At 33.9% G+C, this 21,957-nt stretch overlaps 5 protein-coding genes across 8 annotated transcripts; 3 read left to right on the plus strand and 2 right to left on the minus strand.

Moving 5' to 3' along the window:
• Window positions 1–926: 926 nt before the first annotated feature.
• On the minus strand, window positions 927–4,235 carry LOC142555884 (CRIB domain-containing protein RIC10-like). Of its 2 annotated transcripts, XM_075667017.1 has the most exons (6): window positions 3,948–4,233; window positions 3,744–3,844; window positions 3,137–3,297; window positions 2,731–2,828; window positions 2,528–2,612; window positions 927–1,334 (listed from the first exon to the last, which is right to left on the minus strand). In XM_075667017.1, exons 3-6 carry the CDS (start codon window positions 3,195–3,197, stop codon window positions 1,108–1,110), a joined length of 471 nt encoding a protein of 156 aa, XP_075523132.1. In that variant the 5' UTR covers window positions 3,198–3,297; window positions 3,744–3,844; window positions 3,948–4,233; the 3' UTR covers window positions 927–1,107. The 2 variants fall into 2 exon arrangements, with proteins under 2 accessions (XP_075523132.1, XP_075523131.1); XM_075667016.1 differs by having other exon boundaries at window positions 3,744–4,235.
• A 555-nt stretch (window positions 4,236–4,790) lies between these two features.
• On the plus strand, window positions 4,791–14,179 carry LOC142555885 (replication protein A 70 kDa DNA-binding subunit B-like). 3 transcript variants are annotated; one of them, XM_075667019.1, is made up of 12 exons: window positions 4,791–4,995; window positions 5,112–5,224; window positions 6,081–6,178; window positions 11,135–11,278; window positions 11,354–11,801; window positions 11,901–12,025; window positions 12,161–12,239; window positions 12,365–12,497; window positions 12,585–12,660; window positions 12,747–12,867; window positions 12,948–13,320; window positions 13,897–14,179. In XM_075667019.1, exons 5-10 carry the CDS (start codon window positions 11,728–11,730, stop codon window positions 12,827–12,829), a joined length of 570 nt encoding a protein of 189 aa, XP_075523134.1. In that variant the 5' UTR covers window positions 4,791–4,995; window positions 5,112–5,224; window positions 6,081–6,178; window positions 11,135–11,278; window positions 11,354–11,727; the 3' UTR covers window positions 12,830–12,867; window positions 12,948–13,320; window positions 13,897–14,179. The 3 variants fall into 3 exon arrangements, with proteins under 3 accessions (XP_075523134.1, XP_075523136.1, XP_075523135.1); XM_075667021.1 differs by having other exon boundaries at window positions 4,793–4,995; window positions 12,652–12,867; XM_075667020.1 differs by lacking the exon at window positions 12,585–12,660 and having other exon boundaries at window positions 4,806–4,995.
• LOC142504480 (uncharacterized) lies at window positions 7,669–10,752 on the plus strand. The gene has a single exon (XM_075617337.1). It carries the CDS (start codon window positions 7,669–7,671, stop codon window positions 10,750–10,752), a length of 3,084 nt encoding a protein of 1,027 aa, XP_075473452.1.
• Window positions 14,180–16,620: 2,441 nt separating the features above from the next.
• Window positions 16,621–17,954, minus strand: LOC142555886 (thiamine thiazole synthase 2, chloroplastic-like). Its single transcript, XM_075667022.1, has 2 exons — window positions 16,993–17,954; window positions 16,621–16,828 (listed from the first exon to the last, which is right to left on the minus strand). The coding sequence occupies exons 1-2, from the start codon at window positions 17,884–17,886 to the stop codon at window positions 16,661–16,663; spliced, it is 1,062 nt and encodes a 353-aa protein (XP_075523137.1). The 5' UTR covers window positions 17,887–17,954; the 3' UTR covers window positions 16,621–16,660.
• A 2,037-nt stretch (window positions 17,955–19,991) lies between these two features.
• Window positions 19,992–21,643, plus strand: LOC142555887 (uncharacterized). The gene is made up of 4 exons (XM_075667023.1): window positions 19,992–20,143; window positions 20,273–20,390; window positions 21,283–21,374; window positions 21,452–21,643. Exons 1-4 carry the CDS (start codon window positions 20,128–20,130, stop codon window positions 21,514–21,516), a joined length of 291 nt encoding a protein of 96 aa, XP_075523138.1. The 5' UTR covers window positions 19,992–20,127; the 3' UTR covers window positions 21,517–21,643.
• Window positions 21,644–21,957: the final 314 nt, after the last annotated feature.

Raw genomic sequence — 21,957 nt, forward strand, 5'->3', positions numbered from 1 at the left:
AAAACAATACTTTTGACGTAACTCTATTTTGTTCATGAGCTTTGTCAGGTTGTAGATTCGTTTCACAAAATAAATCCGTGAGACGATCTCATAGGAGTTTTGTGTTGATCAATTACTCTGTCGAACAATTTTTTTTTTAAAAAAAATTGGGCAATTAATTTTTTTTTTTTTTTTGACATTTGAACATTTTTCTATCACAAAATTTAAATCCGACTTTAAAAAGCACTTCAATTAATTTGGTTTTTGTATTCTTTTTTTGAGAAAAAATTCAATTAGCTTTGTTGCTCTGGTGCTTAAAATGATGCATTAGTCGCGCACATTCAAGTTATATATTTTGTATCTTTTAAAATAAAATTATAAAATTGAATAGTTAGTAATATGATTAATTCAACATGTATGCGACTGTAAAATGTTATATAAATCAGAAATTCGGTTGTTTTTATTATAAATTTTGATATGACAACAATGGTACATGGCCCATTAGTTTTGGTGCAATTCTATTTTTCAGTCCAGATAAAAGGCCCAAAACCATTTCATAAATATTCTCTCATACTCCAAAATTGTTAATTTTATTTTCACACGATTCTTTATATTTTGACAAATATTTGTTTGAAACGATCTCACGAATCGTATTTTATAAGACAGATTTTTTATTTAGATCGTTCATGAAATAATATTACTTTTTATACTAAGAGTATTACTTTTTATTGTGAATATCGGTAACGTTAACTCGTCACACAGATAAGGAAAAGATTCGTAAGATCATCTCACACTAGACCTACTCTTATATTTTTTGTGTTAGAACCAGATATTATGATTTATGCTTAATTTGATCCTCATTCAGACAATAATAATAACTGAAAGCTAGCCAAAACTAACTGTGACCTCTTTACGTGGCAGCCCTTCCTCGAAGGAAACACAAACAGTAATAAATTTGAAAAATAAGATAAAAATTTGAGTCTGATCTCAGATCATCGTCAATCATTGTAATTCACAACGCACTCTGCTATATCACACAAATTTTATACATAGTTTCATAGCATCGGAACGACATTTGATTGGCACGAGGATTCTTGTTTCGATTCAGATTCTTGAAGCTCCAAGTACCTACGCAACTTCCATGTTAGATGGTTTTGTGCCACATTCTCCGACGAGTTTGGATTTCGATTTTGCTGCTCTTGATGTTCTTGACGAATGAGAAGAACTAGACTTTGGCGAGGAAGAAGATTTTGATTTCTTCCGTTTCTGCTTTTTCTTGATGCCAGGCAGTTCCGCAGATGGTACGTCTTTTAACATCTCAGAACCCGATTGCAGCCTCACTGATTCTCCATAATCTGTCAACAAGTTAGAAATGGAAAATAATCCATCATATGAGTGCTTCAGTCCAAATTAAACTCACTTCAAAATATGCATCTAACAGAATGATCCCACCGCATAATTCGACATGGTACCGATATATATAATATAATTTAAATAAATATTTTACGATGTATATAACTCATGTTTCAAATGCCTAGCATTAGCTATCAAGAACCAGTGGAGTAAACAAATTCAACATCTCAACTCAGGGATTGCTGGAACTGGAACTGGAACTGATGATATAGGCTATAGTACCATCTTTTTGGCAAACATGGGCTGTTATTTGAAAAGTTAATTCTAACATAAATTATATCAATCGAATACTTAGATCATAAAATAATACTTCTATATCGCTGCACCACAAAGATTCGCAAGAGCAAATGTCGCGCGTACATGATCAACAATGAATAATCGATTGTCATCCATTTCAATTCTTAACTAGTTGACTAAAAGGTTCACTTAAAATCTCTTTTTTACTTGTGATATCAAACTTCAGTTGATCAAGGAGTATAGTTGGAGAAACAACTAACTAAAAGTACATTAGAATAACACTAATTTCAAAATTTTGAGATCAAAGGAAGTAGGCTAATGTAATTACATGTCGTGTTGGACAGGCTCATGGGAGTATCAAGGTGTATAAATGTTGGTCGGGTACCACGCCACGAGAACCAGATGTCATATAAGTTACGCTTGCGAGAGCAAGAAACCTTCTTTTCTGATCATATTACAATATCACTAACTCCCAAAACTCGAGCTTGTAAAAATTGGGACATCTATAGCTTTATGTTAAAAAGGCCAAGTGGTTTGCCCCATATGCTTGACCACAAAGGGAAAAAAGAAGAAGAGAAATTTAATGCTCCAATTTTTGACAGATTCCAATCAACATTAAAACATCTAGTGAACAATCAGCCAAAAATCTATCTCCAATTATCAGTAAAAGAATCTTTTTTAACTTCATCCCTCTTGTAAAAAAAAGTCTAGAAGTACAACAATACATAGGACAATTTTAGCATTTTCCATTCAAAAGTGCAACCCGTGATATATTTTTATTCATGCTTGAAAAGGGACTCTGTTCATGATGAACAGATCTACAGATCGTTTCTTGAACTATGGAGCATGCACTATCTATAATTACTCGAACAACTCAACGTACTTGTCAACAACTAACCTTGAGATGACCATGGAGAAAGTGCAGAGCCCGAATTGCCAATCGACGTTGCTGTGAAATCAGGCACAGTCCTGAATTCATTCATCTACAGATCAACGAAGAAACAAACAAGTCAAAGCTTTTCAATTCAAGAACAATATAGAAAGTATCTGAATAAAAAGCTACGCACAAGCAAACAAGACCAAGTTAACGGATCAACATACCCAAGTAGGTGCACTCCCAGAATGGCCATCCCACCCAATATGTGCCACATGCTTAACATCAGTTGGGTACCCGATCTCAATCTCCCGCTCCTTAACAACTTCAAAGATCCAATCACTATAAATATCAGCAAGATGAAATGCAAAGCCTTCCAACTCAAAACCCCACATATCCAGGACGGTCAAATGAGGGAAGGTCAGGGGACGATTTCTTGTAATTGGGTGATCGGAACACTTACTTTTATAAAATTAGCATTCGAAAGATCAAATTTTATTTTACTTATTATTGACCCTCCCCTCCACCTTTTCTTTACTGGGTCCACCTCCAAGAAGGAAATCGTGGGCAACCAACATAAGATGTGGAGAAAATGTTTTATAGAACATGCACAAAAAGATATGGGGGGCTTACCAAATATTTGAGACAGGCCATATTTGAATCCTTTGTAAATCCCTTTTATTTTTGTTCCCATTATTGTCAGTGCAAAACAACTCCAATAAAGCTGCTCTCTTTCAAGATATGGAGCACAATGCAGAAGAAAAACCCACCAAATGTAAGAACTGTTCCTTTGCCTATGATAAAAGCAAACGCATCGCGGGATCATAAACAATCATTCAGCATTTTCTCTAATCTAAAATATTTAAAAAGTAAAAAGAAATGAATTTCACATCAAAGTGCATAGGAGATTAGCTTTTGGAAATGGGCACTACATGTCTCCATCTTAAAGAAAGGCTAAATTTGCTCTCAAATAGATTACACCCCCCGACCCGCCCTGATTACATTCTCGCATTATGAAAATTTCCACGAGAAGCAAATCCAAGTGTTGTATTCGCAACCCAACAGTACTCTTCGTCTGTCGTCGTCATTATGTTAACAAACAAAAGAATCACCTTCCAACCTTAACAATCAAGAATTTGATGAACATAAACATAAAAAAAATTGCATAAAGACATGCAATATGATTGTTGTTTTCAGTTTACCCAATGAAAAATGAAACAGGATGAAATAAAACATGTACCTTACAATCAAGCAACAGAAATGACACAGAGAGAAAGGAGATTCAACAGGGAAGCTTCTTCTCCTCTCCTCCTGCTCACAATCCCCATAACTCTTCCAATACTGTAGACATAAGCATATCAAGATAAGCATGCAGACCAAAATTCAATTTTTTAAAAGAGAACACACACACACACACACACACACACACAAACAAAGGAGAAACGGGTATGAAATGAAAAGGCAATAAAATGTGGATTCTGGGGAATATCAGCGGCGTGATTCAACTGTGCTCGGCATTAAGAGGCCGGGATGTGGGCTGTTGGGAGGGAACTAAAGGAGAGAGAAACAAGAAACCGATTAAAAACAAGAAGCGAGAGGGAGCATCGCCAAATCTCCCTCAAAAGGGGGTGGGGGGGCTGAATTGAAGGAGACGGTGAGAGAAAAATTGCAGAAAAAAATATTATCAGCAAAAGAAGAGAGAATGAGACACACACACAGCCATATAAATCAAATGATAGCAATGAATTATAGACTATTGTGTTAAAAGTTCGAGATTTATACGTAAAAATAAATTATTTCCGATTTATAAAGTATGGTAATTACCAAAAACAGTACACCTACTAGAATACTCTTTTCTTACTCAGATGCTTAAATCAAACATCATTAAAAAAAATTAAACCCAAAAAATATTCTTCGACATCGTATCTATAGAATTACAGCACACATGCCAGCTATGCAGTCCTATTATTGTTAAATCTACTATACTAAAAGAGGGAAAAAGTTGGTGATGGCCAGTTTCCTTCCGGTTGCAGGTGAAGCAAAATACACGTGTGTGACATGCCCATCTCCACATCGATAAAATTGATTTCTCACATCGCGAACAGATCTTGAATGGTATTTACCCAACCTCCTCTTCACAGCAACAAGGGACAGATCTCGCGTAGTAAATCGGTGGAAGGAAGTGCAGTAATCTCCTCTCTTTTGTACTCACAACTTCTTCGGTTCTACTCCTGCTTCGCTCGACGACCATTTCGTCCTCACAACTTCTTCGATTCTACTCCTGCTTCGCTCGACGACCGTTCGCTGCTTCGCTCGGCGACCGTCTGCTGCTTAGGTTCAAGCTTTGTCTAGGTTTGTTTCCTTGTTCTTCTTTTTGGGTTTTCTGTGTTCGTTCTATTTTTTGTGTTTTTGGTTGCACTCCTGCTTTGCTTGACGACCGTCCGCTGCTTCGCTCGGCGACCGTATACTGCTTCGGTTCAAGCTTTGTATAGGTTTGTTTCCTTGTTCTTCTTTTTGGATTTTCTGCTTTCGTTCTATTTTTTGTGTTAGGTTCTGATTTGGGCATTTATTCTTCTTTTTGTGTTAATTTCTGGTTTGGGCATTCAAGCTTCTTGGTGTAAGGAAGTGCAGTAATCTCCTCTCTTTCATCTTCACAACTTCTCCAGCTCCAGTCCTGTTTCTCGGTGTACCGTCTGCTGCTTCGGTTCAAGCTTTGCCCAGGTTTATTTCCTTGTTCTTCTTTTTGGGTTGTTTGTTTTTGTTCATTCTTTTTGTTCTGGTTGTTGGTTTGGGCATTTAAGCTTCTTCCATATGTTTGCTTGTTCTTGTTTTTCCCTCGTTATCAATTGGGTTTTTTTTTTTAAGTTTCTTGGTTTGATCCTTCTAATGAACTAAGTTATCAACTGGAACAAGCTTTGGGATTTTTTTTTGGGTTTGTGAATTTCTTCGGACTACCAAAGCTCGTTAGCTACATCAACTTGCTACAACAGATTCCTCTGCCTCTGGTTTAGAACCTAATACCGACTCAAACTTTTCTAAAGCCTCATTGTATTTTCCAATCCTTCAGTATTTGTTCAAAGAGCTTAAATTTTGACCAGAAAAATAGCTACCGTTGTACCATAGTAAATTAATACTATTTGTGTAGATAATGATAATACAATATTTTCAATCAATATAACTAAATTATTTCCTCGATTGGCTCCAAATTAAGGGTTTCCAGAACACCTTCAAAACTGACAAGGGCATAAACACTACTAAACCATCTTCAAACTAAATCATATACAATATTAGTCTTTGACAACAAACAATGTACTCGTAGAAAACAAGAGGAAAAGAAGAAGTATAATCCAAACGACAAACAGGCAAAAAAATTCCTTAAATCTTCCAACGATTCAGTAGATGCTTAGCCGAAACACCTCGCCCAAAAATAAATATTTTTTTACATATTGGTTTACACTTTTGGTAAAACTAAAATGCTGACTTTGCCTCTGTTAATTGTAATACTTATTTTTCCTCAAGGTTATTTGGGTTATGTTGAATTTGCCTACGTTAATTGCTATACTTTTTTTTCCTCAAGGTTATTTGCGCTTTGCTGTGTGAACATAAATGATCTGCACTGCGCTGAGGTATATTCGGGGAAAAAATGACCAGCTCCTCGACTCAATCAGCATATAGGTACGCGTTTTCTTAGTTTTCCATAACATTACATTTAGGAATATTTAAGCTGTATATTTTTCTTCTTCTTAGTTCATAAAATTAGCAGCAATGTCACACAACAAAATCAACAATAATTTAGATGCCAGTTGTGTAAGAAAATGTCGTAAAAGGAAATATGCCTGCCTAGAAGAACGGAGATTAGCAAAAAATTCTCGACGAGCAAAACAAAATGAAATACCAATTTTAGATACTTTTGAGACACAAAATGTTGAAGGTGACCCGTTAAAATTTATAGCAACAACTCCAGATCTGCTACCTGATGTGCCAAATTGTGCATTTTGTGATGCAAAACGTATTTTTTTAGAGTCACCTGCATTTTGTTGTTCATTAGGGGAAATAAATCTCTTGTCGACAGAAATGCCTTTCGAACTGGTACAATTGTATCTTGGTAATGCTGAAAATGCTGAGGAATTCAATAATTGTGTTCGTAGTTAAATAATATGTTTGCATTCACATCGATGGGAGTACATTGAGACAAATCTTTTGCTAAAAGAAATGCTGGAATTTATACTTTTCGTGTACAAGGTCAAGTTTATCACTTCATAGGACAACTAACACCATCAAATCATGAAAATCCCAAAAATCTTCAACTATATTTTTTTGACACTGACCATGAAATCTTGAACCGGATGCGTATTAGCTCAAAATTTAAGGAAACCCTTATAGAAAAAATGATAAATATTTTAACAGTAAATCCTTATGCAAATTTTTTCCGAAGTCTTAATAGTATTGACAACCTACATGATTATAAAATCACTTTGCAAGCTAACCCTGCTATTGACCAACGAGTTTTTAATAAACCTACTGTATCTCAAGTTGCGGGAATATGGTTAGAATCTGATGAAAGTGAAAAATATGCGAGTCAACATATACAAGTATATCCAAAAGATAGTCAGCCACAGATAATTAAACATTACTTTGCTTGTTACGATCCCATGCAATATCCTCTTATATTTCCAAATGGAGAATCTGGTTGGCATCGAAAATTGAAAGATTAAACCAACAACAAAAGAAAATATATCCTAGACCAACATGCAATAATGAAACCCTTTACAGCATCCAAAATTCTACGGATAAAGATTATCTCATAGACATTGAAAATCAGGGTAAGTTAGAATTGTTCCTTTTTGTTTCTATTTTGAAATTTATTCTTCACATTTAGTTGTACTTACATATTTGTTTTATTATTTATGTAGCTTTGAAAAAAAACAGCACTCAAAGATCAACAGTGTCATGTCGTGAATATTATTGTTATAAATTACAAATTAGAGAGAACGAAAAATCTTTTTTGCTACATACTGGTAGGCTTCTGCAACAATATATAGTAGATATGTACATCAAAATTGAAACATCGAGGTTGGACTTTTTTAAAACTTCAAACATGCAAAATCGTTTAAGAAATGAAGCATATCGTGGTTTACTAGGATAGTATAACACATGGATGTGAAATGGGTGCTGATATTGGAAAACGCATAGTATTACCTACTTCATTTATTGGAGGTCCTAGAGATATGCGTAGAAGATATATGGATGCGATAACTTTAGTTCAACGCTATGGGAAACCTGATATTTTTTTGACAATGACTTCGAATCCAAATTGGCCAGAAATAAAAGCTCTATGTCTACCTTCTGATGAAATACATAATAGGCCTGACTTAATCACTAGAATATTTCGTGCAAAACTTCAGGTTTTAAAAGATGAATTGTTCAAGAAAGACATATTTGGTCATGTTATTGATTATACTTATGTGATAGAGTTCCAAAAAAGAGGTCTACCACATGCTCATTTTTTGCTTATTTTCAATCAAGCATCAAAACTCTTTTGTCCAGAAGCATTTGATAGAGTTGTTAGTGCCGAATTACCTGATCCACAAACTCAACCATATTTGCTTTCATTAGTTGTAAAGCATATGATGCATGGACCTTGTGGTTTGCTTAATCCATCGTGCCCTTGTATGAAAATAAATTCCTGTAAATTTAATTACCCTAAAGACTTCTCAGAGTATACAAAATATGGTACAAATTCATATCCAATATACCGTCGTAGAAATGACAACCATATTGTTATTGTTAGGGGTTCACGACTAGATAATCGGTGGGTAGTACCTTACAACCAATATCTATTGGCTAAATTTAATTGCCATATTAATGTTGAAATATGTTCAACAATCCAAGCTATAAAATACATTTACAAATATATTTACAAAGGACACGATAAAATTTTATATACACTAGCTACAGATGAAAAAGAGCATGTGGTTGATGAAATCAAACAATTTCAAACTGCAAGATGGATTTCACCTCCTGAAGCTGCTTGGAGAATTTTCAAATTTGATCTGAACCATGTGTATCCATCAGTAATATGTTTACCTATTCATCTAGAGAATGAACAAGTTATAACTTTTCATGCTAATCAATCATTATACAACATTGCTAATAACCCTACAAATAAAAAAACAATGCTAACCCAATTTTTCTACATGAATAAATACAATGAATATTCTAAAAAAATGAATTGTTTATACGTTGAGTTTCCTGAATATTTTACATGGCACAGTGATTCAAAAGAATGGGAACCGCGTAAGAAACATGAGGTCATTGGTAGGATTTTTAATTGTCGTCCTTCAGACAGTGAAAAGTTTTATTTGAAGTTGCTATTAATGCATGTTAGGAAACCAACATCTTTTACAGACTTAAGAACAATCAATGGAGAAACTTTCAAAACTTTCAGAGAGGCTGCACAAATATTAGGCTTAATAGAGGCTGACAGCACTGTTGATATGTGTATGCAAGAAGTTGCTGCTTACTTAATGCCTCATACTTTACGACAGTTATTTGCTACTGTTCTTGTATATTGTAATCCAAAAAATCCCCAACATTTATGGCTCAAATTCGAAACTTTTCTTTCAGAAGATTTTAAACACAACAATGCTCTTTCTCCTAATGTAACTAAACATAAAGTTTTAACCATTCTTGGTAATTATTTGTACTCGATGGGAAAAAATTTAGAAGACTTCTTTCCTGCAAATGACGACCTAATTAGATGTTGTCATGATAATATGACAAAAGAATTACAAAATGAACAAAACATAGTTATACCTGCTGAAGATCTCTTAACTGTTGAACAACTAAATATAGAGCAAAGACAGGCATATAATCGAATAATGTATCATGTTAACAATGATTTACCAAATGCTTTTTTTATTGATGGCCCTGGAGGCACTGGCAAAACTTTTTTATACAAAGCTATCCTTGCAACAATTCGCTCAAATGGTCATATAGCACTTGCTACAGCTACTTCAGGAGTAGCAGCATCTTTGCTTCCAGGAGGACGTACTTCACATTCAAGATTTAAAATACCTTTAGATGAAAATGATTCGAATTCTTGTAGCATTAGTAAACAAAGCACATTAGCTCGTTTAATCAAGCTAGCAAAATTAATTATTTGGAATGAAGCTACAATGGCTAAACGTAGTACTATTGAAAAGTTCAACGAAATGCTTAAAGATGTAATGGGTTTAGATAGATTATTCGGTGGTAAAATTGTTGTGTTTGGTGGAGATTTTCGGCAAACCTTACCAGTAATTCTTAAAAGCACTAGAGATGCGATTACAGATGCCTCAATTATTATGTCACCTTTATGGAAAGAATTTGACAAAATAAAGCTCAAGGAAAATATGCGAGCATTTCTCGATCCTGAATTCTCATCTTATTTGCTCAGAATTGGTAATGGAATCGAATATACTAATGAGAAAGAGGAAATCCAAATACCAAATAAAATAAACATTCCATTTGTTGATGATGTTACATCTTTACATGCATTGATAGACATGGTATTTCCAAACATTTCTGATCCGAATATTGATTTCTCTTCATTTGTTAAACGAGCTATACTTACTACAAGAAACGAATTCGTTCATGAAATAAATGATCTCCTAATTAGCAAATTTTCAGGCGAGGAGAAGACATATTTTAGTTGTGATGAAAACACAAGTAATTGTATCATACCAGACCAACAAGAATTATTTCACTGTTTGACCCCCCAAGGGCTTCCTCCTCATAAATTAACTTTGAAAATAAATTCACCAATCATATTGCTAAGGAATATTAATCCTACCGAAGGTCTCTGTAATGGAACGCGTCTTCTTTGCAAAGGATTCAACAAAAATATTATATATGCTGAAATTTCAGTAGGAACTCATGCAGGAAAGCCAGTATTTATTCCACGTATAACATTAGAAGCTCCACATGACAATTTTTCAACAATTCCATTTAAAAGAAAACAATTCCCAGTACGTCTATGTTATGCAATGACTATTAACAAAGCACAAGGTCAAACTTTGGATTTTGTTGGTGTCTACTTGAAAGAACCTGTTTTCTCACATGGTCAACTCTATGTTGCTTTATCAAGAGCGAAAAATATAGGTCAAGTAAAAGTGCTTATTAGACCATCAACACCATTAATTCAAAATACGAATTATACAAAAAACATTGTATATCACGAGCTTCTACAAGCTGCAAATATACATTAATATAGGTAAACTGTTACTCTATTATTTTTCTATTTATTAGGTATTTTCAATTACGTTAAATATTGTAGACAAAGCATTGTTATATTCAAATTAAATTTCTACCTTTTCTGAAAATTTCCTACTCACAGTGGCTACATTTTTATTTAAAACAATAAGGTTCAATTTCTTTATTATAACTTTTCCACATGTTAATTGGTCCCAAAACTTTTACATACCCTAAAAATTATTTTATACCATATTAAAGTGTTATTCTTAAGAGATATCATATCTAAGGTATAAATTATATTTATTATTTCTTATTGTGATTGTTAACAAGAACTTATCTGTTAGAATTATCGAAAATAGCCATTTATATCTTGCTTGTTCTTCCTATACCATGCAGATCAATGGATGAAAAATGTACAGCTCTTTCAAATCTTAAACCAGAAACTCGCAACTGGTTTGTAAGGGTTTTGGTTGTAGAAAAAACCCCATCCGTTTTTCGAAATGGGGAAGACAGCAAAAAATTATTTTTCTGGATAAAGAGGTAAGATTATTTTAAAGCATTGTAAAAAAAAAATTGTTCTTCATATGGTTTAATTACACGCTTTATTTCATCCAGAATACAAGCATGCAAAGTATCATCTATGAACAAGATGTGGACCAACTAAACAAGTTGGTTGAGCTTTACAAAACTTACTATGTCGGGAATGCCAAGATCAAGGAAATAATTGGAAACATACCGATTATGGCAGCATCAAAACATCAAATGATCTTGAGTCGAAGCACTTACATTAAATTTGCAGACGTAAAAGAACAACTTCCCGTGGACCATGCTTACGAACTTACTTCGTTTGGACAATTCTCACAAATAGCAGACATGTCTAACAAACAAATCAGCTAAGTTTTTTCCTCAATTTTCCTTTCACATCCTGAAATGCCAACTAAGTCTTGTTATTTAATGAACAGGTCTTGTTAGACTTATTGTGCAGTGTTATGCATGTGTTTCCACCACGGTTCGTTGAGAAAACTAAAAAACACTTACAGGACTTTGTCATTGTCAACGAAGAGTAAGTCATTTCATTTCAAAATATACAATTTCAATTGGTGCACTTTAGATTTTTCCTAATCATATTCAAAAAGATATTACAGCTTTATTATGCATATAGACGCAAGCCTTTAATCCTCACATTATGGGAGGAATTTCTGGAAAACGAAGCTCCTTATCTGGTTGAAAATGTTCACAACATGCCCATCATTTTGGGAATGAGGCTTTCTGTGAACACATTTTACGGTAAGATAAGCTTGATTTTATTCCATTATATAAAAACTTTACTAAGTAAGTCTGAATGATAAATAGCTAAATATATATTATAGCAAGTTATATTGATATATAGTAGTCTTTGCTCATTAAAATATATTAACACAGGGTTGTCCATTGGAACAGTGCCAAATAGTACTATTTTATTTGAGCCTCCCATACCACAAGCCAAACAACTGATGATATGGTAATTTATGTCCCCTCACTATTAGTTATGTTACTACAATATTTGCTTCCTATTCCTTAATTGTATACAAAAAAACTGCTATTTTGAGTGAAAACCCAATAAATAATTTAGATTTATCTTTGTAGGATAAACAACAACAAAGAATATATTGAAAGTGTTGTTACCGAGAAGTTATATGAAAAAGCAAAACAAGCAATAGCCCCACCTCTTAGCTTTCAGATACGGAAAATCAGTCAAATTCTTAGCTTGACTGAAATGGTAATTTTACATTCATTCATGCATTGCTTTACCTGCATTTACACCTCAAAAATATAAACTATTCTAAATAAATATAAGCATTTACAGGTCAAATATTTTTGGATCAGAGCTACGCTGAAAATAACTGATTCTGAACATCGGTTATACTTTTTAGCTTGTCCAGGTTGTTCTAGAGCATCTGGAGGAGCCTACAAAATGAATTTACATGTTTCTACTGCAACAACATTGTAACCAATTATATCTATTTAGGTTACATTTTCAAGCAGATTTGTACGATGGAACTGGGAATTTACGTGCTTTTGTGGAACATAACGAGGCAAAAATACTATTAGGCATGTCCGGCGAAGAAATCATCGAAGCAGAGCAACATGTATATTTATATAAAATCCATTTCCCTACAATAGAACAATCCCCATATCTGTTAAGATTCATTGTACTTATTTATGACAGGAAAGAGAATTTAGTCTTGGCAGTATTAATGAACAATTCAAGAAACTACAGTTCCTACTTCAAATCAGAACATCAAAAAACGAACTCAGGGGGAGAGTTTTCGTTCGACATACAATAATCGCATGTCTACCAACATCTGATTCATCATCAACATCACACAGCTCCGAAGAAAAAAGCACATCTTTACATACGCATAAAGACCATGAGGCAGATATTGCTATGATTGAATCTCAAGAAAGCACCTCAAAAACACCAGAGGAACATCTGGCAATAGAACTTGTCGAACATCAAATTGCCTCAAGTGGTAAAAGAAAACTTGAAGCTAAGAAAGATATGACCAAAGAAGGCTTGAAGCATTCAAAACAAGACTAAGGTACTTACAAACTACACACTATAAAATACGATAACTTTCACACAACTAATAAAAGACGTATGTTGGTGTCCTTGGTTATTGGAATTTGGAGCCTCTGCTTTGCTATGTTTTGTTGGTGTAGATTTTTTGTTTTGTTATCCTGTGCTTTTTTTTTGTATACCAGCTCAACAGCGCCTTCGTTTGCAGCGACTATTGGTGGTGTCAACGCTCTTGGTTTTTGTGGTTTCAATGTTCCGATTTTTGTCCAAACTCCTTAGTAATTGTGGTTTATCCAAAGTCCTTAATAATTGTGGTTGGAAGTTTCAGTTTGATTTATATGTTCTTATGCTCGTAGTTTAACTCTCTATTTTTGTTTGTTTGTGTTCGTTGTTTAGTCTTTCGCCTCACTAAATCTTGAAGCTATGATTGTTTACTACAGTCTACCTGCTTCTTGGAGCTCAGATAATGTACTATAGAAGTTGTTATGTCGGGCTGCTGTTGTTAGCTTGCTAACTCAAATATGTGTGTGTGTCTATCTGTTTGCTTGCCTTATTGATATCTAACATTGTTGACAGTGCTTTTACCCTCCATTTTCAGGTATTGTTTGTTCTTCATGGCAGCCTATCTATTGGTGCACCCCATATGTGGCCATCTTTTGTGAAAATTGTTGTTTGCTCCTAGCTAGGTTTCGTTTTCACATTTCCAAAATTCCTTCAATTTTCAGCTAACTTTTGCTGTTAGCATATTGCGGGATACTATTGTGTTGTGTTGTTGTTGCTTTACCAATTAGAACAAGCGTGCGTGTGTTATTGATGCTATAAAACGTAGCATCAAGAGCTTATCTAAAAAACTTGTTGTGAATAGATAAAGTTTTATTCAAGAGTGACTCGTGAATATATTTTTGTGAAAAAGAGCTTGAGCTTAACTTATTTGCGAAATCATAAACTGCAAATGGTAACCTTCAAAATTATTAGATTTGTTTAAGCTTAATCTCCTGATTTTTGTGTATTATTTCTTTTACAACCATATATATTCTATTTCCACATAATATAAATGAACAGTGACTACGTTTTGTCAGACATTACATGTGGCAAAATATACTAACAAATTCTGATGACTAATCTTACCTATTTACAATATTATATTACAATATAACAATTGTCAATATTGTACTGAAACAGACAAACTTAATCTTAACACTTGTCAAAAACAAATGATGACTCATCATATTTTACTTACGGTATAAAAAACTAACTATAGATATCATTTCATCTAACTATAGATATCATTTCATCATCACAAACAATGGATGTCAATCGTTATTGTATTTGTATCGATTGTGGGCAATGTTACTACAACTACTTATTTCAAAAAGAAGTCGAAGAACTGATAAGAAGATTTTACTCAAACCCAGTATGGACAATAATCCTACGAAGAATAATTACGATGGATGCAAAGCTTTCTCTTTTACAAGAGTTTGCCATAGATATTGGCACTGAGCTAGGTATCCATAGCATGCAGCAAAATCAAGATGTATGATAGATAAATAGTAAAATATTGACCTTCTACGACACAAAATATTTAGTTATAACACACACACATATAAACTTATTAAAAGGTTTCAATTATATGTCGTTTTTTTACTTGTAATATTTTTTCCTTCTTGCCTTCCAATTAAACTATAATCTTTTTGTATATTTCTTTTACATGCACTTACCAAAACTTAACTTTACGCCTACCATCATATTGAATCAAATTTATTACAATGTTAAAAACCCAAAGTATAAATCCTTAATGAAATCATTTAAACATTAAAAAAACAATAAATACTCTAAAATTACACTACCATAGCTGGGTCAACACCTCAAAAATTGAGGTCCTTCACCTAGTAATACACAATATAGGATTTGTTTCATAGTTGGAAGCACGTATTCCTATTAATGCTGCGTTTGCTTCAAATGAAGAATTGAGCTTTTTTCTGCTCAATATCCAATATTTTTAGTCACTCGAAGAATGAAGTACGTTGGTGTAATAATTGTTCATGTTTGGTAGAGCAATCGAACCGTGGTGTTTGAGCTGTTGTTCGGTTTAAAATATTTGAGTTGCACCATTACCACCAGCTATAGCTTTTGGTAAAACGGTAAGCACTCGGTCCTACAATTGATATCAGAGCAAAGGTCAAGGGTTCGACTCTCATTGATTGCAAGGAGTTCAATTTAAAAGATTTGAGTTGTATCATTACCATCAACTATAGCTTTTGGTAAAACGATAAGCACTCGATCCTACAAAATAATTGGATACAAGTTTTAAGTTGAAGTTAAAATCGGATTCATGTGGTTATGAGATAGTTTAGATTTTAATTCCATAAAAATAAAATATTCAATCCAATATAGAATTGAAGTGCAATTGTGCAATCCAATTCATACAAGTCCTTTTTAATCATTCTTGATATTAACAAAAGCACGGATGAATTAGCTATGAAAGATGACTTGTGCTCTCCCATCAAGATTTCTAATCTGCTTTATTAGTTTATCAATTACACAAATTAAGGTTGCCATATTTACGGCATAGCATTGTTCAAACTTAAATATAGAAAGCAATACAATTATCTGTAAATTATAAAACAATGAACAGAAATATATGTTATACCATTATTTTACTTAATTCAACAAGGAGAAGGGGCCCATATATTGTTTGACTGGACATTTAAAGATTTGGGTTTTCCTCGGTGAATTGGAGAAAACTTTCGGTCTGGTTTTAGGCAATAATTTGTTAGTGGTCCTGTCCAATAAACATAACAGTAATAAACACATAGTAACCGAATTTGGTCCGAGTTATTGCACCAGTATATGTATACACATGTCTCTCTGCGCGTACTCGAGTTTATCAGTTTATATATTGATAAATAATTGTGTTGATTATCAAAATATGTTGCATAATAATTGATAAATAATAATAATTTAATTTGATCGATTAAATATTTGTAATTAACAGCGAATATCAACTTTTGTCCATTGAACTTGAATTATATGGAATAATAATATAATATTATTATTCTTCGTCTAATCAGGTATTGTCATGTTGGTCATGCCAATCATTATATTGAGGGAATAAAATTATAAATAGGGATAAATTATAACCCAAAATGATAAAATAGGGTATATAATCACTTTTATCACTTTTCATTAATTAAAAGTCATTAAAATTTATAGCTAAGTTGTGCTAAATAGAAAAAAAAAGGAAGGAAAAATACGATGAATTAATTAAAACTAACGAAAATCGAAACCAAGAAAGATGGTGGCATCCAAGCAAAACGAACCGTCACCAATTTTTATTTTTATTATTTATTAAAACTGCAAATCTACGCATCAATAATCTCATTAGATTCGAGAGAGGCCAGAACGAATTCAGGTTGAGCAGATTTGACTGAGTTTTGATTGCCATCCAATGCATTTGGCAGTCCCAATGCCCTTAACGCCAAGTGCGCTGCTTTCTGCCCCGAAATCATCATCGCCCCGAATGTTGGACCCTGCAGTAAATCAAGATTGTGGTGATTTATTTCTATTCAAACTCAGTTCGTAAATCAGGATCTGAATTAATTAATGATCAATCAATGTACTTGTTTTTAATAATTTCGATTTGACGTTGACTAAAATTGCTCGAAAGACTCGATTTTGGAGGAGAATTGGTTACCATTCTGGGAGATCCGTCGATTTCGGCGACTTCCATGCCGGTGACGATCATTCCTGGCACAATCTCTCTCGTGAGCTTGACGATGGCGTCTTCTGCCGCGTTCATGTCGAGGGCTTTCATTCCGGGCACGCTGTCGATCATTCCGATGCTCTTAAGCCGCTTCACTCCTGTGGCACCGAAGGGTCCGTCGTGGCCGCAGGAGCTCACCACCACTTTCGCCTCCATCACGTTCGGGTCCATGCACGACTGTGTGTCGTGGTTCATCGAAACCAGGGCCCAGTTGGTCACCACGCCGCTGACCCTGCCTCCCTTCACGATCAAATCCTCCGCCGCAACGGCATTGAACAGCTTCACGTTGGGCTTGGCCAGCAGCTTGCTCATGATGGTGGAGGTGAAAAGAGCGGCGTGATTGATCACCACATAGTCGTCCTGCTCATCGTATTCGATTTCGAGTTCGTCAAGAAACTTGTGCGCAGGCTTACGGACAACCATGGCAGAGAAGAGCTGTCCCCCGAGCCACGCACCGCCGCCAGGGCTGACTGATTGCTCGATTATCGCGATGTTGATGTCGGGGTTTTTGCTGAGCTCGTAAGCGCAGGAGAGACCGGCGGAGCCGGCACCGACGATGACCACGTCGGTGTCGGCGTAGGTTATCATATCCATCATGTACCGGCGAGTCATTTCACGGGAAACGATAGATTCTTTGATGGGTTGGAAGGTGAAGCTGTCGAGGTCGTATGGAACGGCGGACATGGTGATTGGTGAGTTTTGTGCGGCGGATTTAAAGGGCTGAGCGACGCGTTGGGTGATTGGGGAACCATAGAAGGTGGATTTGTTGTCGAATAGGGAGGATTTAGAGATGGAAGAGGTGATGGTTGTAGCCATGGCCGCCATCGATGAAATGAAATAGAGAGAGGATTGGCTGTTCTTAAGTGAATAGTGTTGAGTGGTACAACAGTCGGGAGGACAAATCTATATAAATAAATAGTGGAAAAAGCGAGAAAATATCTGAAGATCCTTCGAGTCGTTAATAAGATAGAATTTGAACGATGGAGAATTGTTGGGACTATAATAATAATATATTGTAGATATGTTTGTCTCAATGTTATTATATATAATGTAAAAACAAATGAGATATATAATTTTGCTCTTTTCCTATATGTCGGAATTACTATATTATAAATTTATATGTTAAATCAAATTAATCTTTGTCGTATATCTTCTGTTTTGGCTATATCATTCACGACCTAAAAAAAAAAGAAAAAAACAATTAATGTAATAGATAAAGTACTGGATAGTGGGAAAAGTTTCTTTGAAAAGATATTGTGTGCAACTGAAAGCACGATCAGCAAGAGAGCGAGTCTGATTTGCAATGGTCTCACTTGTTAGATTGGTGACCGATGCATCTGATTTATATTCGAAATAAAATAATAATTTATGTTTTTCAATCTTAATCAATAAAATCATATTTATGTTTTTCAATCTTAACCAAGCTATATGATATAATAATTTCTCATGATAAAAATAATATAAAATTATAATTTTGCAGTAAAAAAAAACACAATTTTCACTCAAATCATTATATATTATACACTATTTTTTTAAACATAAATAATAAAAAATGATATTTATATTATGAAAAATAATAGATTGTATATAAAAATTAATATTTTTGATATATCGAGTTGCTTCAAAAAATCTTATAAAATTGATTCACGAGATACTTGAGTTTTTAATCTTAATCAACTTGCGTCTTCTTGTTGCCCGGTGGCTGCGATGGATTAAAGAGTTTCTCCGTTCCAAATCCGTCAAAAACGGGTCAGTGAGAGAGAGTCGGCCCATGACCCATAATTTGGTGGATAAGTTGGAAAATTATGGATTCAAGTTGTTTTTTTTTTGGGTAGGATGAGCGAACCTCTTTAGTGGTAGAAAAATTATTAATCCAACCCCCCTGTTTGGCAAGGTGGGTTGGGTCTACTCGACATATCCAACTCTTTTTACTTTATTCTATATAAATGAATTCAAACGATTTGCAATATAAGAAATTAAATTAGAAGTTATTAACTGAATATGTTATTATTAATTGAAGATAATATATATAGGTAGGATAAACTTGGGTTTGATACGAACTTTAAGAAATTTTTACATTCGGATTTAACATGATTTGTATATTATTTTATAACAATCATTAGGTATGATAATAAATCGAGTCTAAACTCGACCCTATATTAAATTTGCTACCGGTTACGCGGATTTAGACCCGACATAGAGGAGGGTCTATAAGCGGGTCTGAGACAAGTCTCGGGTTTGGTCAAACCCGTTCTGACCCGCTTCGCCTCGCCAAAATATGCCTATATATAATATAAATATAAAATATATATGTATATATAGCATTGATGATATAATTATATTTTTTCACTAAATAATTAATAATTTATTTATAATTTTAGTTTAGAAAGTTTTTGGATGATAATTATTTTATTTTATTATTATATGTTTAATATGAAAATATATCATTATAATTTTTTTTGGTTATCAATTGAATATAAGTCGATATATTTTAACTCGTGATAAATTTTTTTGTCACGAAATTATTAATATAAATTTGATATATAAATTTAATAATTTGTTATTTTAAAATTTTTTATTTAATAAATATAAATTTATATATTTTCATTGAGTCCAACTCAGATTGGACATGCCATGTTATCGGGATGAGACGGAACGAGTCTAAAGGAAACAAGACGGGTCCCGAATTTGGCAAAACATGTCTCAACCCGAACCCGAACACATTGCCATCCCTAGCAACCATATCTTTATTTCAACTATATTATTAAACTTTTATATAAAATAGATTCTTGATAAAAAATGTTATATGAAAAAAATATTAATTTTAAAATAATGAAATATGTTATATTTAAATTATTATTTCAACTATATAAATATACAAACCTGGAAAATATTAATTAAAAAAATCAAATTGATAAAATTGAATGTTTGGTGTCGTTTTGCACAAATTGTTAATAGAACAATAATTAGTCATTCAGTTATCACAAAATTGGGTGAGAATAAAAGTCATTACCCAGAGCTTCGAATTCACCTCTATCGTCCATCGGAACGCACTCGGAGGGAATAATGGTTTGCGAAAAGTGTAAGCTTTTATCCTTTATGGTGTCGGCCCAATTAGATATTTTGTTCGAACAATTTGTGGATTAATCAATTAGGGTTTTGTAGATTGGAAATTTGTGATCGTTTATTGTGTTTGCCAATATTCGTGCAGGTGAGAAGAAGCTTTCGAAGGTAATAGTGCCGGACAAATGGAAAGAAGGGGCACGGAACACCACTGAAGGTTCTGGCCGTAAGATCAACGAGAACAAGCTGCTCTCCAAGAAAAACAGGTTCCATTCTCATCTATTGCTTACTTGTTACTGATTTTCCTGTATAATTTTAACGTGCTATGATTTTTTAAAATCTAAATTTAATAAATCACAGCATTTAATATTTTGTATTTGCGGTGGTGCGTGCGTGAGCGAGCGAGGGGTCTTAGTTTCGAGTGTTCAACCGGGTTGACGAGTCCAATTTGCCACTAAAATTGGAAAATCTTCACAATGTATATCTTTTAAAGTTTGATTGTTCCTAAAACATTGCAAATCTCACGTTACTTTGAATTCTTTGTGTTGAATTTCTGATAGATTGTCTTTCATGGCTTTTGGTTCGTGTGTTTCGTATTTATTCTAGGAAATTTGTAGATGAATAAGCATTGACCAATAAATTTTAATTATTATGCCTTTTTGTTGGTGATAAATGTGGATCAATCTCAAAGCTTACCTTCTTGAAAAATTGCTGTTTGTTGGACGTTGTGAAATTGAGATGCAAATAAATGCTAAGATTTCTCACTTATTATTCTATTTTTTCTACTACATCCTTCGCCTTCTTCAATTGTCTGAAGAAAGTTGTGTTCTTTGACAGTTCTTCTCTTACAAAATCTACGATTTGCAAGTTCTGTTGGCTTTCAATATGAAAACATGTGGTTCCTATGAGATTTGATCAATGCCTCCTAGGTGTGAATGCTTGGGCTGCTGAGTTATTTTCTTACATTTCTAGCTGCTGCTTGCACACTCCAAATTTAATACCACAGGGTGATTTAGTCTATTTTCTAGAGTTTGTTAAACCTAGGTTTTTCTTGGAAAATAAGGCGCGAAAAGTGAATCTCATTTATGTGTGTAGGTGTTCATATACTCCGGTAGGTTTATCCCTGTTCTAAATTTTAGTAAACTGGGTCTATTGCAGATGGGCACCTTATGGACAAACCAAGTGTATTATCTGTAAGCAGCAAGTACATCAAGAGGGCAAATACTGCCATACCTGTGCTTACAGCAAAGGTGCGACATATTTTTGTTTCCTGGAGATCTTGTTTGGAAAGCATATATGAGATACATATTTATTGTGTGTAATGCAGGAGTATGTGCAATGTGTGGAAAGCAAGTGCTTGATACGAAGTTATACAAACAAAGCAACGTATAAGTGATGCAATTTTCAGTCTGTCTCAAAGACTTAAAACTAAATGTAAGAGATGATTGTATTATGTGTGTTACTTTCTTCTGCTGGAGAACTTTGGTAACATGGAATACCACTTTGATAGTTGGTTCGATCTGCATTTCTTACCCAAAATTGTGCTTTAACTGAAATTTGCTTCTGTGCCCATTTTCCTCCAAGTTATTATTAATATTTAAATGCTTAACGATCGAGGATTATAATAATCTCTCCCCATCTGATGGTTTGAGAGAAATCAAATGCGTGATTTAGAGGTTAATATTAAGCATTTGTTTAGTTTCTTTTTTTTTTTGGCAAAAAAATGTGACTTGTGGAACGGGAGACCCCATTATGGTTAATGCGTTTTTTTATATACAAATATTAGTTTTGATATAATAATCTCAATGCAAACCATAGTGGAACATGGATTCT

The sequence above is a fragment of the Primulina tabacum genome, chromosome 9 (assembly GCF_025594145.1).
Source record: "Primulina tabacum isolate GXHZ01 chromosome 9, ASM2559414v2, whole genome shotgun sequence".
Lineage (NCBI taxonomy): Eukaryota > Viridiplantae > Streptophyta > Magnoliopsida > Lamiales > Gesneriaceae > Primulina > Primulina tabacum.

What these genes read in the sequence shown, in the direction of transcription:
- LOC142504480 (XM_075617337.1), top strand. Translation starts at nt 7,669, where the DNA reads ATGGGTGCTGATATTGGAAAACGCATAGTATTACCTACTTCATTTATT.
- LOC142555885 (XM_075667019.1), top strand. Translation starts at nt 11,728, where the DNA reads ATGCATGTGTTTCCACCACGGTTCGTTGAGAAAACTAAAAAACACTTA. An exon ending in TTCTGTGAACACATTTTACG is followed by an intron (nt 12,026 to 12,160) that starts GTAAGATAAGCT and finishes ATATTAACACAG; the next exon opens with GGTTGTCCATTGGAACAGTG. An exon ending in ATACTTTTTAGCTTGTCCAG is followed by an intron (nt 12,661 to 12,746) that starts GTTGTTCTAGAG and finishes ATATCTATTTAG; the next exon opens with GTTACATTTTCAAGCAGATT.
- LOC142555886 (XM_075667022.1), bottom strand. Translation starts at nt 17,886, where the DNA reads ATGGCGGCCATGGCTACAACCATCACCTCTTCCATCTCTAAATCCTCC. An exon ending in TCGACGGATCTCCCAGAATG is followed by an intron (nt 16,829 to 16,992) that starts GTAACCAATTCT and finishes GATTTACTGCAG; the next exon opens with GGTCCAACATTCGGGGCGAT.
- LOC142555887 (XM_075667023.1), top strand. An exon ending in CTGCTCTCCAAGAAAAACAG is followed by an intron (nt 20,391 to 21,282) that starts GTTCCATTCTCA and finishes GGTCTATTGCAG; the next exon opens with ATGGGCACCTTATGGACAAA. An exon ending in TACCTGTGCTTACAGCAAAG is followed by an intron (nt 21,375 to 21,451) that starts GTGCGACATATT and finishes TGTGTAATGCAG; the next exon opens with GAGTATGTGCAATGTGTGGA.
- LOC142555884 (XM_075667016.1), bottom strand. Translation starts at nt 3,874, where the DNA reads ATGCTTATCTTGATATGCTTATGTCTACAGTATTGGAAGAGTTATGGG. An exon ending in TGGCCTGTCTCAAATATTTG is followed by an intron (nt 2,829 to 3,136) that starts GTAAGCCCCCCA and finishes GGATCTTTGAAG; the next exon opens with TTGTTAAGGAGCGGGAGATT. An exon ending in TTCTCCATGGTCATCTCAAG is followed by an intron (nt 1,335 to 2,527) that starts GTTAGTTGTTGA and finishes ACTTGTTGACAG; the next exon opens with ATTATGGAGAATCAGTGAGG.